Raw genomic sequence first — 17,611 nt, 5'->3', positions numbered from 1 at the left:
GATTACATTTGCAGGCTACTTATATTTACATGAAAGCTGCTTATCTCAGTATGTTTGGACCAGATGATTGCAGTCCTTTTGGAGACAGCGTAGCTGAATTATTTAGGTAAAATTTGCTAACTCCCAGTTGCAACAGTTTCCTATCTTTTCACATCACAGTGTTGGGGGAAGAAATTATTCATTGTGCAGTTCAAAAGATCTGCACAAACAGCATTGGCTTGGTAAGAAATTGCAGAATAAAACATTCCTTTAGACTAAAGTGGACCCTGAGTTCAGACAGCAGATTTCTACTGGCCTGGAAATACTTTAGAGATGGGATATTAGGTCTATCAGCCATACAGTGGCTGCTGCTGTTGCATGTGATACTCACATTCTTTTTCAGTTGTTTCCTTTAATCAAAATGGCATGTAAGATAAAAAACCTTCAATGAATTTTGCAACGCGATGTGTGCCTCCTTAGTGGAGACATCAGTACAACTTGATTTTGGGGTTTTGAGTCTGAGAGGAATATGAAATAGTTAAATGTGCAAGTGAATATATGCATTATTAATACAGTGTGTTAATCTGATTGTAATGTTTAAGCTCAAAAATGCCTAAACCTTGCTGAGCCAAAGAAAATTGATTACTTTGTTTTGTACAATTTTTCTATAAAATCTAAATGTCACTGTTTTATGTGCTTACAATATACAGATACTTTCCAGGTTTTCTGTATCTTACACAATCATTACAAGCAGATTGCCCTGGATTTGGGATCCGTTGTGAAGTGAAGCAGTTTTGTCAGCCCTTCTCCCAAAGACCAAAGCTAGCTTGCCTCTTTCTTAGCCTGTGAAGAGCGATGGGCCCTTTCTAAGTTAGGTGCATCATCTAATTCATTCTTTGGATGGGGAAGAGTCCCTCTTCTTCCTGCTTGACTAAAGAGGAAGCCTAAGATATACATGCCCTGCTTAAAGACAACTTTTGTGAATGTGTATTGCTCAGCTCCCTCAAAAGTAGCAGTAGCTCAGTATGTAACAGCTTTTTTAAGTTCTCTTTGGTTTGATATTTATTTTTTTAAAGTTTGAGTGTTTTTTTCCCAGAGGTTTGCAGAGGAAAAAATACTTACAATTTCCTTTAAACTTTCAGGATTGTTCCCAGTTTGAAACTGAAAATTGCAGGGAAATCTCTGCCTACAGAAAAGTTTGCAATTCGGAAAGCTCGACGATATCTTTCTTCAAACCCCATTCCTTTGCCTGTTCCACCTTTGGTAAGTTAGAAATACACATACATGCCCCCCCTTATTACCATTTATTTTAATTTATGGAAATAAAACCGAGATAATTAGAATAGTATCTCTCCATGTTTCTAAGGTAAAACCTCTGCAGGAGACTGGAATGTTCTCAAAGCAAAGCCAAATGAATGCGAGGAATGCTGTAAAACTGGGGCATGCACCAGCCACAGGGAGCTAAGCCAGTTGTTTGTGACACGTAAATGTGTTGCATGTGTAACCCATTATTCCGGCTATAGACTAGCGTGCTCCCAGCAGCTTGCTTTTGATTCCCTTTTGAGGAACTTTGCCCTAGGTCTCTTCTGTCATGTGTCATTTACTGAGACTACTAAAAGAAGACATTAAGGTACAAGGGGGGGGGTGGTGTCAAAGAAACAGTGCAAGAATTGGGGACTGCATTTAAGCATCTATTTAACGCGCCCCTGAATGTTTGCAGTTTGGTGCAACTCATGGGTGCTGGGATGAAACAGCCAAATCCTTTAGCTGCTCTGGAATACCATTGCATACTGTTGATTTTTTTTTTTTTTTTTTTTTCCCTCCCTGTAATACTGGCCAGTTCCCTGTGGCCAGATGAGAAGAGCTGTGTAATGCACCCGTTGCCTTGCTCATGGGGCATTTACAAAAATCTGTCTGCAAAGAACATGTAAAAGAACATAAAAGGATTTTGACTCCACAGGTTTGCCAAGTGCAGTGGTGTTAACAATTTCCAGTGCTTTGAGCTGTTGTGTTTGAGAAACAGATGGATAGTAAATATTCTTTAGGAAAATGCCTGAACAAGGAGAGCCTTTTGGAGACACCAGTGAGTAGTCATTTCTCAGCCTACCATCTGGGTATGTGACACAGCGCTTCTTGAAGAAATATAGTTGTTACAGCATAGCGTGGGTATTCACAAGGGGACACTTTCCACCAAGTCGTAAGACTGAGATGAGAGAAATAATTAGGCTACTTCGATTTGCCTTTCAGGTTTCAGAGATTGTAGAGAGTAAGAAATGTACACACCTGGGGCTTGGCTGGGCTCTTCTAATGGGATTTTTGGAGAAGAAGTTTCTGTTCTAAGAACTCTCCTTGGAGTGGCCGGGCACCGTGTCATTTGTTTCTGCTGCACTTGCATTTCTGAGGCAGCAGATGCCGCAGCTGAACAGTTAAAAGCACTCTGAGGATGTGGAATTGGGTGCAGAATATCATCTCTAGGATTTTTCTTTTCACTGTGAAGGGACTTGCTGAGAGGAGTGAGTCCTCAAGGAAGTCTTAGCCCAGAGATTTAGCCTAACTCAAACTCAAGTTTGAGCACTTCTGTGTCAAAACCGTGTTGACAGATCTGCACTAGATACAGTAAGTTCAGCATGGATTTTCCAATCAATGGAGACCAGATGGTGAAAGCAACACTGACTGGGGTTAACCCAGTGTTTCATCTATTCCAGCCTGACAGCTGCTTGTACTGTTCTATACAGACATTTTATCAAAAAGCTTTACATTATCAAATACAGACTAGGTCATATAAATAAATAGAAGAAATAACCTGTTATGAGGATCAGTCGTAAGTCCATATAATATTTCCATCTTTAGCTTTGTGATTGCTAGTGTCAGTGGGTACATTTGGTCTGGTGATATACTCCAAGAGAGAACCCCAATAACAAGTAGGAATTAAACCAATAGTTTTTAATAAAATTTCCTCTAAGAACAGTTGAATAAGAAAGAAGTTACCTTCTGTGGGAACATCAAACAAACTTGAGAAATTTTAGAGATTTAGAGTTCGGCTCTAAAATTCTGTTGGTTTGAAGCCTGGCTTAAATGTTGTTTTGTTTTCTTGGCCTGAGATTTCATACTTTTTTCTATGGAAGCAATACACTGTAGTTATAGTTATTATTGCCCTGGCTAGGATGGAACTGAAAAACAAGAAGAGACCTTAAAAAAGGGGCAGTTAGCCGTGTGCCCTAAATGTTTTAAGTCTGTTGGTTTTGTTGGTACTTGCCTTCATCTTGTGTTTGCAGTCCGTTCAAGCAATCCTCCTTGCATTGTGTGCAGTAAATGGCTCTTCAGTTGTTTTCCAGGGCTAATTTGTTCTGAAAACCAATGTAATGAGTTTTCAGTTGCAATGAAAATGTTTTGACAAACTGACTTTTTATTTAAGGAATCTGTAACATTTTTATCATCCAGAGATAAACTGAAGTATTTGATAACTGCATTTATTCGGTATGGTAATTAAGGATGCTGTCATTTCTCCCTGACCCTAGGAAATGATGTATATCTGGAACGGCTATGCTGTAATTGGAAAATGTCCCAATTTAACAGAAGGCATGTTAGAGACTTTAATTGAAGCAGAAGAAGCATTGGCAAGAAGTTCAGGTAATCAGTGATATGGTTCAAGCAGGTATTTTACAGTGCAATAGCTGAAGATACTATCTGTGAATAAAGAGATACTCATTAGTAAAGTTAATCTGATCATAGGAGGAACATAGATAATGAAACCATGAACTGTTTATTCAGATAGGAATAATTTTCCTTTTTAATATAGCAATAACTTACAATAGTAGCAAGTGATTTTACATCCACAGATGTGTATTAGGAATAGTTTGACATATATTAAAGGACTGTTTTATTTTGCTAGCTCAAAATCAGCATATGCATTGACTTGATTTCTTGGATCATGAAGCTTTGTTATCCTCAGACACTGTATTTCAGTTTTGAAATAGAAGGAGACAAGTCAGTCTTCTGTTTTGTGCTGTCAATTTACGACGTGACCTTGGCCTGTTCCGAATAGTGACTTGCTTTTTCCAGCTGTCATGCTTTTCTTGAGCTTTCCTGACAGTGTTTGAAGCTAAACTATTGTATTTTCTCCGTCTCACTGTTAGATTCATAATGCAAGACTCTAACACTATAAAATTATGAATCTGAATGTGCTCATAGCAGCATTGTAATATATAAGATGTAAAAGGAAGACTGTTAGTGGAAGTAATGTCTAGAAATGCAAATCTGATATGCACAATTGTGCCTAGGATAGGTGCCTAAATGTTTGCTTATACAATCCAGGGCAGTTTGTAGGATGTGTTATAAGTAGAGAAAATACATACATGTGAACGTGTTCATGGGACAGGTGTCCAGAAGAGACAACAGATCTGCTTTTTTATTATTCTTCTTATGAAACACCTCTTCTGTGGTCCTGAGTCATCTCACTGCACACATATTTAGCGTGTCAACTTTTGCCCTCTTCCCTACTCTTGCTAAATTAGTTTGCTGCATAGTCTTTGGGCACCTTCCCTGGGATTTGCTTGTATGTAGGTGCCTCTGTGGGACTTAGCAGTAAAGGTGATTCCAACTGCATAGTCCAAAGGAGAGCAGCTGTTTTCATTTAGCCAAAGGTGGAGAATTGATAAAACACTTGCCTATTAATAGATCAGGTGACTAGAAGTCAAGGAAGGAGAAGAGATATATATACTAAAGAGCAATAAAGGCATGAGGTTAAGAGATTATAAATCAGACCTCAGTATTTCCAAAGTGGACACCTGAAATTAGTTTTTAGGTGTCAGAACGTAGGTTGTGGCATAGGCTTTCAGTGGGAGTAGGGAGGGAAAGAGGAGCCCAACAATTTTTAGACAAAGTTTGATCGATTTATGAAAAGGTTGATGCGTGTTTGTCTCTGCATTAAATGAACTAAATTGACCAGTTCCTTCTGTCGTGTGTAAATGGATTGTGCTCGCACCTACCTCTGTAAAAGTTTTCCGACAAGTAGGAAAGTCTCTGCTGCTCTGGAGTTTTCTAAAATGTGCCATTTACTTCATCTTGCAGCTACAGAATTACTAGCAGATGACCAGTGTGTGATAAAACTGTTAAAGGGTTTATGCCTCAAGCATTTGGGCAAGATCTCAGAAGCAGAAGACCATTTTAATTACATCTATTTAAAGTAAGTTTTCATACCAGGCATATAGGAGAGCTTTTGAATTTCTCAGTAACTATTCATTTCAAGTAAGAGGAGGTCTAACCATGATATGAATAGAAGGAAGGGGACTGCAGTATCTTTAATACTTATTTCAATTGCTTTGATATCAATTTTCAAATCTGATTGCAATTTTAATTGCCAGTGTTGTTAGCCATGTATGGAACAACAATTGCAAATCTGCACTTTTTGCTGAGATAGTTTCTCCTTTTTGGGGACTATACATGAAAAATCATTTGAGATACCACTTCCCTCTTTTCCCCCCTTTGTCTTATCAGTCATGAAGAAGCTGTACCCAAAACGCCAAATGCAGTCAGCAGATACAGATGGCAGCACGATTATAGTTGGAACTTCTACACATCATACGGTGAATGGCATCTCTTTTTGCCAATTCACATGGATAGAGCTCATAATATTGTCATCTTTTCTAATAATTCCCTGATAATAAAAGCAATGTTTTGTAATCCTGAGAAATAACATACTATGTAGGATGGTTATGCAAAATACGCATTTAATAACCTGGAATGTAGCTTTGGATAGAGAATATGACAAGTGTTGTAATAGAGATTGATTGCTCCTTCTGATCTTAGCTAATCTCCTATTTATTTGTGTTTGGAGCTGTTAAATGAAGGAAACAATATATCATTTCAAGATCTTGAGGTTCTTTCTTCTCCAACGCAGTGAGAAGAAGATAAAATATGACCACTATCTGATTCCAAATGCCTTACTGGAGCTGGCAATACTGTATTTAGACCAGGATAGAAGAGAAGACGCAATAAAACTACTGGAAAGAGCAAAGTAAGCAAGTGAAAAGCCTGTGGCTGACGTCTGATGGGTCAGTATGGTATTTTACTGGCTAGCAGGAAGCAGAAACATTTCATTAATACAACGGAAACTCATTGTTAAATTTATTCAACAGAAGCACACATGCACGAGTTTTCGTTTGGATCTTTCTAATGGTAGACATTATCTGATCGTTCAGTCTGTGACTTACCCATCCATTTTGGGAAGAGAAAAAAAATTTTAAATTGAATTAATGAATGTCAAAGGCTTCCTAAGAAAGCTAGCAAAACAGCTAGCAGTGCTGTTTTCTTTCCTTGATGAAATACGTTTAAGAAAATGCTTCAGGTTGCATTTAGTACCTTTATACTGTTTCATCTGCAGCTGAAAGGCAACTAAAACACCTGGTTTTATTATTTTGTGTGATGGATTTTTTCTAGCAAAGTATGTTTATGAGGGCTAGTGGGACTTGATCATGTACTTTCTTTAGTATAAAATTAACAAAATATGTTTTTTGCCTCTGCCCAAGACTTTACTTTGCTGCTGAGCCAAAGTTTCTTGCGGGGGGCGGGGTAGGAGAGGGAATCCAAACCAAACAACGCTTGCACTCTTCAAGCATCCTGCAGCAGGGTACTTCACCTCTCTGCCTGGATCCTGAATGAGTCCAGATGTCTGCATTTTTCCAAGCGCAGAGAGTCACGCCAGTCACCGCTGCAAGCCTGAGCAGCTACAAAACTGATGTCGGGCCTCAAGTTTGAAAGAGGTCAGATAGAGTTTTTGGGTTGAGCTTTTGTCCAAGTCAGTCCACTGTGCAAGACAGAGTGGTGAATCAGCCTACTGAAGATTACGCCAAAAGCCTGTCAACAGAAAAATTAAAATACTGCAATTCTTAATCTCCTATGCTTGTAAGCCTGGTTCTCTGTAGACTCATGGAAGGTATTAAGAGCAGCAAAAATTGCATTAGCAAAACGCAATGGAAAATATTTCAGTTGGTTTCACATTCCTCAAAGCACGCCTCTCGTTCTCATTTCCTTTGCTCAAATCTCTCTTGAGAAGCGATCCAGAAATTAATGATTCAGAGCTGCTCATTCCATCTGGTACTTCTATCGCTTGCTGCTCAGGCGTTGCACCTTTCCCCAGGTGCCTCAGGTTGCAGGCACCCTCGAGGGAAGGTGTTCAGCTTAAAGAACAGCACCAGCAGCTCTTAAAAATTTGTTGTTACCCAGTATATGGAAAGCTAATACTCAGACTTGCTATGCTCAAAGAACTCATGGAAACTGTAATGATATGAAAAAAAAACCCCAACCAACCAAACCAACTTGTTTCAGTCAGTCATAAAAAAACCTGCAGTCCTTACATTTCCACCCTGCCTTGAAATTGCTCAGGGTTTATAAGCTTTCAACTAAAAATGCTGAATGACTTTGCAGCCACTAGAGGGGGAACGCATTGTCCGTGGTGGGTTTCAGGGCTGCAGAATTAACGTTTGCAATCAGCTGGAGTGCAGACGAGCACTCTGCTCATGCAGGATGCTTGATTTGCTTGACCTAAATCCACGTACTGCTGCTGGCTTGAATGTCTCAATTCTGCGAGAAAAAGTGGAATGAGATGATAAAACAGTTTTGGCTTGGTCATGCGTGGAAATATTTCTATTTGTATTAGCGCAAGCTACAAGCGAGACTATCAGCCTACTGATGAGAAATACAGTATCTGCATGATAAAATCTACTTAATTTAAAGAAAAAACTCCGAAGAGTTTCAGATCAGCATACAGCACAACCCAGTCATCTCCTTTTCTCATTCAGCCTCTTGGGTGTTGCATGCATATTACAAGCTGGTATAGGATGGGTGTGGAAATCCTTGTTCTTACAAAGACTGCCACGCTTCCATGCTTATTTGAATTACGAATGTTGAACTGAAATGCATTTAAGGTATACAGCCTGTTTAATACTTAACGTTATGTTTCTGTAAAGATGACAAATATCTTAGAAAAGAAAATTAGCGTGGTCTAATCCTCTTTGGTGTCTGGATTCTGTATCCATCCTGCAAGAGCTGACATGCTAATTCCTATTAAGTAGGATCTGCATTTTCTATGTGGTCCTAGGGGCAAAATTTCTTTTTTTATATAAGCTTTTCCATCAAAATACAGATTCTTTTAATGTTTCTGTAGCTTGTTACAGCACGACATAGCTACTGGAGACTACAGGCAGATGACACTGCTAAGTCAGCCACTAGATGTTTGTGGGGGAAGTCCTGGCCAGTCCCAGGCTGGTGAATTGCTCCTCGAAAGCTAATACAGAGTCTCGTGTGTGCCCACTTTCTGTTTCCGAGCCTCAAGGGCAGCAAATTGTCTGGCCTTTTTTCCTACACACAGTACACATAGTTGACAACCACAGGATGCAGGTGGGGTGTTTCCCTCTTCTGGTTCAGGACGGCGCCTCTCTCTTTCTCTTTCTTTTCTTTTTTTTATCTTTTCTCTATTTCCTTGAAATGTGTCTGCTGAATTAAGATGAGTCTGTTTTATTAAAATGAGGAAAAAAAAATCCTGAAAATGTTTGTATTCAAATTTGTCAGTTATACTTTGAGAGGAGAAAAGAAATCCAATTTCTGAATGTAAGCTAAATGTATGTTATAGATATTTAATGTGAACTCAATATTTTGATTGAGTGGAACAGATTCAATTTCTTATTAAGCTATATTTTTCTGGTAGTTGCCAGACAGTGGAACTATAAATAAAGAACAAAGAGCTGCATTGTTTAGCTAGGAACACATGCCTTGTATTTTAGAGTAGGCAACAAAGGAGCTTCTGAAGAAAGGCTTTTTTGCTGTCTACAGTTGTTTTGCTTAGAACAATAATATAAAGATAACTTGAAAATGCTTTAAAAACATATATTGATCAGAGTGGATCTGCTTTTTGTTTTAGACAAAACTACAAGAATTACTCCATGGAAACAAGAACACATTTTAGAATTCAAGCTGCCCTGCACCAAGCCAAATCCATCCCAGAAAACGGAATGCACTCTGGAGCCTCAGCAGTGTCGTAACTTTTTCTTCTTTGATGTCCTCTCTGTTGCAAACTTTGGTGCAGAAAATTACTGACACTTTAGAATTATTTTTCCTTCTCTTTCAAGTCAGTGAGAAACCAAATCATTTACAACTTTAAAGGTGATGCATAAAACATAAATCTACTGTAATAACATGGCAAAAAACCTCTCAAACCAACCATAACCCTGAAAAATGCTGTTTTTCCAATAGTGGCTTTTTGAATACTTACATCTGTGTAATTTGTTTTTCAATCGTGTGCCTTTTTTCTTGCGTTTGCAACATTTACTAAGCAAGCTACAACGTAAAGGGGAACAACTGAAAAAAACCAACAACAAAATTTTAAAGATTCACAGATTTAATCTCAGTTAGCTATAAATGTTTGCTTGAATTCATACTGCTAGCAGTTGAGAAGGAAGCATCACTTTTTCCAAGTACCTACTTAGCTGAAATGGTGTGAGAAAAATCTCTGTGCACAAGAAACACAGCAGGGAGGAGCTCTGAATCCTGGGCGTTGCAGTTGTGCATAGAAAGCTTCTCTCTACCAGCTTTTACTTGTCAAATTTTTGCTTCTATAAGAAACTTGCTGGTGAAAAAATTGGTCTCCCTTATGCAAGTATCTTGACTTTAATTTAGTTTTCATGTTGAGTCTGCTGCTCTTAGGGGCTGATTTGAAGTTTATATCACATTTAAAGCTCAAGTCCTTGAAGGTCACTTAACCAGCAATATTGCTCTGGCTGCACAGCAATATAGAGTTACTGTGACAGTCAGTGCCTTCTTAAAACCACTGTTCTTAGGTTTGCCTAGCTTGAGATGTCTATAAAGAGATCGCATGGCCACATCTCCTGTGTTAGGAAGCCGGGGTTGGAGAAAGCTGTCTCGGCACAGTGCTCTGCTTTTCACAAAGGAGAGCCCTTTATCTTTTTGCTCTTTATTGATCTTTTGGGGGGATTTCTGTGTAAGGGGCTTTGAGAATAGAGCAAAGAGCTAGCTCTGCTTTCCTGTGCTGTCTGCCATAGAATTGCTGCTTTTCTGCAAAACTGGTCAAGTCAGATGTAACGTGTATTTGTCTCATATTTACTGTTCTCCAGGCTAGCTCCATGTTTGTATGCCTGTGGTTTTTTGGGGCACACTTCTACCTCCCTTTTGAAAGAGCCTTTTCCCCCACTGATACATAGAGATGGGAGGTCTTCTGACAGCCCTTTTTCTCCAATGGAGATGTTTGTCAGGAAGATTCATATCGATGTACCTCACCGTGAATGTTCTTTCTAAAATGGTTTTTCCCAGCAGAAGAGAAAATTGATAGTTTATAGCTCTGGTTTTACCTCCTCTAAGGAAAGGACATTGTTTTATAATTGCAAATTAATATGCAAGGAGACAGAACCACCTGTTCCTCAGCACGGAGAACTTGCATTGTCATAAAAATAGACACCCTTTATAAAAGTCTTCCCAAGTTAAAATCATAGGTGAAGAATGCATTTTTTTTAAAGTGACTTTCTCAGATAAATTCAGTTCAGATAAATTTCTCAATTCGGATAAAATTCAGTAGAAACAGTTATGCTATTTACATATTGCACATCAAAACTTAAATGTAAAAATTCAGCCATTCTTTGTATAGAATAAAAAAGATTCTTGTTCTATTTCATGCATATAACGCCTCTTCTTCCAGTTGTGTCCTTCACAAATATTTTTGCAGTCTTAGCATCTTTTAAGCAAGCAATGCCATGAAAATTAGCATAAACTGTACTTTGCAGAAAGTGAACAATCCTTCCAACTGTAGATTCATCTCTCAAGGCCACTGAAACACTCTGTGAAATTTCACCCACAGCTGAGTTCTGCCTGATCTTGGATACATTGTGCAAAGGTCATACTGTACAACATGCAGTCAACTTCCCTGATGTTTTTCAGTGATGAAAATCCCGAGATTTTCATAGTCATCTTTGGCCGAGCACAAACACCAGTCGTATCATGGACCTGATCTCCAGCTTCAGCTGAGGGCTTTGTAGTTAGCCACAATCAAGTAGTCCATGCTTTCACTCTGACTTTTTAGCTCCCAATCAACAGGAAATATTCGCCTTCCCGATGCAACAACAAAGATTTATGGACTGTAATATTCTGAACTCACTGAAGGAAAGTAGCACCTTGCTTGCTAAAGGATGAATGGAAGGTTGGTGCATTGTCGCTGTATATATTTTTCAATGTTTTACATTTTGAATTGCCCACCGTTACTCTTTGTTCATCAGTATACTTCATTTTGATTCTCTTCTGTGACTAGGGATCAAAAACTCAGTGGTGTCGTTCTGGCCTGGAAGGTCTATGCTGGGATTGTTTTTCCATTGCTGTGTCCGAAGCTGCTGCGTTCTGCCTGAAGCAGCTCTCCAGAATGGTAAATCGCTTCATCAGTCTGGAGTCCCAAGGACAGTGAATTAGGGAAAGCACAATTGGTATGAGTTCTCAAACAGCTTCAGCGTTCAGTATATTCACCTACCAGAAAACAGCAGATCCTCTTAATGGAATCACAAATCAAGGATTTTCAGCATGGCATAAGATTCAGAAAACTAAGTATTTCTTCAGATGGGTATAGGCAACACCTCATTTGCAGCAGGATCACTTCCTTCTGCTTTCAAACGCTGCACTGTCTGACTAAGCTGGAGAAGCCCACTCTGTGTACTAGGCTTTAGCCAACAACTGCTGGTATCGACTCTTCTCAGTCCTCAGCAAAGCCAGAGAAGTTAACCAAAGGCAAGCTACTAACTCAAATAGCAGAAGGGAGTTTTCTGCACTTGGTGGGACGTTTATCATAAAACTTATAAACTATTTCTATGTACATTTTTTTTTTTTAGTAGCACTGATAAGTGGTTTCCTGCCAGTAGCCAAGGAGGGGTAGAAATTCATACTCAGTTTCCTGGGCGTCTGCAAGCAGTTGCCATGGGGCCCTGTGTGACAGTGCTATGCCAGCTGAAAGAGGTAGTGGTCAGGAAGGGAAAAGCAGTAAAATGAGCATCGCTTTTATCATTACATCTGATATGTGGAATCCATGTGTCTGTTGCCTCTCATTAAACTGAAGGATGTGGGCCGAAAAGCCAGCAGCTTATGCTGAGGTCTAAGGAACTGTAGCTACATCAACACCTAGCTCCTATAAATACCACCAGGTGAGATAACCTGGTGGATGAAGAATTGGCAGGCTGAAGCTGAACCTGGTCACAGGTTTTCGTGATCATCAGAAGAGATTTTGATGAAGTCACAAACATGATACAACTACTACTGTTTGGAAACACTCACTTAAGATTGCTCAATTAAACCAGTAGCATAGGAACATGCTTTGATTTATTACTGACACACAGTTCCATTACAATCCACAATTAACGCATTCTGTCGTGGATGGTTAGTTTAAAGACTGTCCCATTCTGACAGTGCCTAGCCTCAGGTTGTATACACTGCAGTAATACAGCATTCAAAACTTCCCTTAGGAAATCTTACCTTCTGTAAAATACAGCAGCAAGAACAGGATCAGACATTTCCTCCCATTTCATACTGTCTTCGGCATTAAATTTTATATTGAGTGCCTTAGTATTTTCAGTTGATCTATGGCCTGGATCCATGACAGCTAAAAGCTCATGGGATGATAGCTTTGACAGCTTGCGTGCCTCTGGCCCAACAGAAGCGTCAAGTAATGCTCCTCTGAGTGAAACAAGGCTTTCCCAGAGGTCAGTCCCAGAATGCAAAAGGCACTCCCAAGAGTTTAAATACAACGCACTGCCTCGGGTTCCAACCGCGAGATGCATTTCTTTGCCCTCTCAAGCATAAAAACGCAGCAGCAAAGCCGATGTATATGAAATGACCGAAACAATGCGTTCCACACGGTTCCCCCTCTGGGAGGAAGGAGAGAAGATAAATAGGTGAGTCATGTTGTTTACTGCTGTACAGGAAAATGGTTAATGGTTGGAAACTGATGAGCGAGATTGGAAAACCTGAACAGACTAGAAATGAACTTGCTTCTTTTCTCATTATGTTCTGCAGATACCTTTTTGTGATAGATTATAAGCCAAGCATGTATTGGCAAGTACTTTAATTAGATGATTTGTCATCATAAAATATTTTTTAAAGATGCTATCTAGGTTTGCTTCAGGTGTTTTAAAAAAAAAAGATAAATACAAATACTTTCTTTTAAAAGCATGCCCAGTCAATCCCTGTCTCCAGGACTTACAAACAGCAACAGAACTAATAAGTATCTGCATTGCAATGTGGTAAAATTCTGCATGGTGTTTGCTTCAAATTCAACATTTCCGTAGGCCTAGACTGTATTCCATTATTTTCTGGGTATTTTAAATCTCTGGACCTACTTACTTTCATTTCTGGCTAAACATAGGCAAAATGTTTATTTAGAACTATGTATTGTGTTCAATTCTACTTGCTTTGTCCCTCCTTGACTGTTTTGCAGAAAGAATACAAAACAGAGCCGTCACACACACACACACCCCCCCCCCGCACACTCTCTTTATGAGCTGCTTCATTTCAAAAAAGAAAAAAGAGGGGAAAAAAAAAAAGTTTATCTCACGTTAGTCAGGTACTGTAATAACAGTTTCAGGTCCGTGGCTGAAAAGCAATGTAGCAATGTGGTGAGAAAGCAAAGGTAAGTAGAAGCTGCAATATTCTGGACAGTTTTCATCTCTCGTTATTGTCCTGCAGTACACGAGGTGTGGAGGCAAGGAACAAATTCTTAGCGCTGGAGCTCTGTAGGATGTTTGTCTGCAATGCTGGGGCCACAGGGGCCGTGCTTGGTGTTGACCGTGTTACAGGTGCAGTTCTAGGATGAGCTGGTGTTTTGTTTGTCAATGTGGTGCTTTTCCTGACGCTTTTGTAAAGGTGGTGGCGCGAGATGCCTGAAGATTGCCTCTGCTGATGCTTAATTTTGACTATGCAAAATAGGAACTTTATCTCCAAAGGTTAGCAGAGCTCAGTAATCGTTCTAGGGAGGTGAAGCAATGTTGTTTAACTCTAGAAGATACAATATATGGATCATGTTCAATGTCATCTTCATTTGGGTACAGTACCCAGTACTGCTGTCACCGCTACCAAGGTCAAAGAGTCTCTGCTGGGCAGCTGCGAAGCTTTTTTAGAAGCAACCAGCAGAGCCAGTTGCAATTTTGGTATTTGCTTTGGCCTTCGTTCTTGCGTCTCGTGGATACCTGGGCCCGGTTTCTGTTCCGTGGTGCTGGGCTCATCGCCGATGCAACTAATTCTTGGTATTCCTAAGGAACAGCAGGCAGCTCCCATGTACTGCCTTTGCGATGTGTCTGTTGGATAAAGTGTATGATCTGTGACACATACACACACACACACACACACACACACACATATATATATATATATATAAAAAAAGTGTATGTAGATATACACAAAAAGCATATGTATGTATACTTACACACCCCAGGAGCAGGCTCTGTAGCCAAAGCTTTTTGAAAAGTTATCAGAACTGTTTGAACTACTTAATTCAGCGCTTTTAAAAAAAAAAAAAGTGAAATACATGAACCAAAAGCTTTGACCCCTTTTCAGATGGTGGCTGAGGAAAATACAGGGAGGTTATGGGCCTTTACTAATGGGTTGCTGTGGGATCATAAAGGAAAGAGAGTGCGCAGTATATAGCCTTCTACAAGGAGATATCCCAAAACAAACGGGCAATCTAGCAAGAGCCCTTCGGTGAGGAGGTAGCCTCACCAAAAAGCAGTTTTAGGCTGGAGAGTTCAAGGCCATCGTACAGTTTTTACTCTGGAAGAGCAGAGTCCTGCCTCAGGGGTACAGCGCTCAGGACGGCTCCGTCCTGCTCAGGAAACACGGTTTGGATTCATTTTAATCATCTTCCCCTTTAATTTCTGCCTTGTCTGTCTCCCTCAGTCTGCTTACCCAGTGTCAATCCTTGGTTAAATGGGCAGCTGCCACTTGTGTGGCAAAAAAAGGAAAAAGAGGTTAAAAAGGTGGAAGTCTGTCTGTCTGTCTGTCTGTCTGCAGCGAGAACCCTGGCAAATGTGCCTCTAGAGCAAGAGCAGAGCCTGTCGTGTCCGGGGAAAAAGCTGGTGTGGGAGCCAGGGTGCATGCAGCGCGTGCAGGGGACTGAACGTTTACTGTTGGGTGCGGTCTTGTTGTTGAAATGCCTTCTTTAAAATGAAGACAAATACTTTCCAGGGGTTGGTGCTGCAAAGAATAGGTTTATGAAGTTATTGCTGCTTGTTTTCCAACTAAGAGGACAGAGGTTTGGGGGCTTTTTGTTTGTAGTACAGTTGGTTCGCTCTTGCTGACTAAGTACGTATCTTTGTGCTGCTAGAAACATGTACAGGCATTTTCACAAGTATTTTTTTTATTATAGATTCCTCTCTGCAGCTTTTATTTAGCTAAATGTCGGTGCAGAGTGGCTATTGTAATGAATCAGTTGCTAGCATGCAGATACGATTATTTCTTCTGCTAAAATCAAAAAGATGCTTTTACAGAGTATGTTTTATCAAAAGGCATTAACTTTGCATTTCATAGCAAGAATTCCAAAGCCCCTAACTCTTATCCCAGAACAGGTTTAAATAAAGATAATCTGCAAAGGATGGTTAGCATAAATTACATTCTTCAAAGTTAAATGCTATATAAAACGGAAAGTTAATCCTTGAAGCTAACTTTTATTCTGGGTGTTGAGTCAAGAGGGGTTCATCTGAACAGATTTTATTCATATTTTTTATAGGTCATCCACTAGTATGTATGCTTTTAATAAAAACATGGTGGCTGTAATCAACTAGCATCCACTTTGTTTTGAAGTCCCATTTAATCCAGGATTTAACTGATGAGAGGCCTTGTATGTTTGGTTTCAGCCATCTTGTCATTTATTTAACTGACAGTCTGACTCAGAAGACTTTTCATCTTTACCACAATTGCACAAGGACAGGAAATGTCGAAGTCTTGAAACTGTGGCAACTTAAGTAAGTTCAGGTGTTTCATAATCCCTTAGTCCAGAAGCATACCCTTCTGCCACCACGAAGAGAGGACTGTCGGCCTCTCAAGCACGTACTGCTTTCAGCCCTGGGAGGCTGCAAGACAGTAGGAACTTCTAAAACCTTATGTTGTTAAAGCCCTTCAGCACTAGCACCTCACAAAGACATTCTCTGGGCATTGCTGGTTTGGTTTTCTTGTTTATGTACAAATTTTGTGATTCTCTCCCAGCTTTACACAATGAACTGGCAACAAGGAGTAAGGATTATCATCCTTAGACGCAAAGTGATTGAAGTGGCAATTCCAGTAGCATACCAGAATTTTTAAGCATAAAGGTCATCATAAAATTGAGTATTTGTTACTTGTCGCTGCATCTTTTTTGCCTCAGATGTGTGGGAATTTTGTGTTCTTCTGTTGTATGAGACAAAATCCATTTCCTACTATAATCTGCAAATGTCACCGAACACTTTCCTTGCTGTGCGAGAACCGTGGCTGTTGGCGATGCCCTTGGTCCTTGCCTGCTCTGGTAGCTCGTAGTCTTTAAACGGGATAGCAGGTTGCTAAGAGAGGCTGGGGGGTTTAGCAGCAGCCTGGGGCGTGTGGACTTTCAAACTCAACGTCTCTTGCGTCCTTGCCTGAAACCGCAGGGGATCGAGCCTGACGATCCACTCAGCTGTTTCTGGGTCAGTTGTTTGGCTGGTTACGGTTCTAAAGTACAAACAGCGTTGTTGCACTGTTCGTATCATACTGCACAGGCCCCTACAAAATGCTTTAAAGCAACAGTTTTGGATGACTGCTGATGCACCTACAACTTGGTTACTTACACATAGTAGCTGTAAGAGTATGTATTTTTCTTCAAATTTCTTTGTAGACATTTTACTATGTTCCTGTCCACCCTGAACATACAGCCCTGACCTAAGAAGGGCTGAATGAGATGAGTAAGAGCCAGCCCTTTCCCCTTGCTGAGCTGCAGTAGACTCTGATTAGGAAACAGCTGTACTGTAAATGGACTGCCTAATATGTCTGAAGTGCAAGTAATTTATTACCTCTGAGACAGGAGGCAAATATTATCTTCATCTTACAGATGGTGGAATTAAGACACAGATCTGGTTTCACAACTGTAGCTAAAATTCAGGTTACACATTATTTTACATTAAATTCAGATCAGTTACTTTTTTGCATTAGAAATCATCCAGAACAGCACTGCACCTAAACTTGAAAAATCATTTGATTTATTTGTTATATTTACACATTTGTCTTTAAGCTAAAATTTGAACTTTTTGGAATGTTTTTGTGTAATCAACTCTAGTTTTAGCCCTTCACACCTTTTTGATATTTAACAAGTGTTTTAATAAAAGTAATTTGTTCCCTTAGCCCAGTAAGTATATCAGTGTGAAGTTCAACTATACAAAGTGCCTAGAAAAGCATTCAGCTCAGTAATCGGTCACTTCATATTTCTTTCAAATCTTTCTTAAGTCTTGTAATAAATAAAGACTAGTATCAACATGACAATGCTGGTTTTTTTCAAATTGTTCATTTGCCAGTTTTAACAAGATAGAGAAGAAATGAATACTTAATGTGGACATTTTTTTACCAAGAAAAAAGAGAAGAGATAAACCAAACCCCC

The 17,611-nt window shown here is 39.7% G+C and overlaps 1 protein-coding gene across 1 annotated transcript in view; it reads left to right on the top strand.

Moving 5' to 3' along the window:
- Positions 1–9,017, top strand: part of TTC39A (tetratricopeptide repeat domain 39A) — a gene marked incomplete at its 3' end in the record, with an annotated part of 34,111 nt that extends 25,094 nt beyond the window's left edge. The window contains exons 12-17 of the mRNA XM_082002670.1: positions 15–106; positions 1,122–1,242; positions 3,498–3,609; positions 5,050–5,164; positions 5,879–5,995; positions 8,897–9,017. Of these exons, the coding sequence (XP_081858796.1) occupies positions 15–106; positions 1,122–1,242; positions 3,498–3,609; positions 5,050–5,164; positions 5,879–5,995; positions 8,897–9,017 (678 nt within the window). The remainder of the gene's footprint in view (positions 1–14; positions 107–1,121; positions 1,243–3,497; positions 3,610–5,049; positions 5,165–5,878; positions 5,996–8,896) is intronic.
- Positions 9,018–17,611: the final 8,594 nt, after the last annotated feature.

The sequence above is a fragment of the Phaethon aethereus genome (genome assembly GCF_964289735.1).
Source record: "Phaethon aethereus genome assembly, chromosome: 8".
In the NCBI taxonomy this organism is placed as follows: domain Eukaryota; kingdom Metazoa; phylum Chordata; class Aves; order Phaethontiformes; family Phaethontidae; genus Phaethon; species Phaethon aethereus.
Note: the sequence above shows the minus strand (reverse complement) of the source record. Positions and strands in the feature narration are given on the sequence as shown.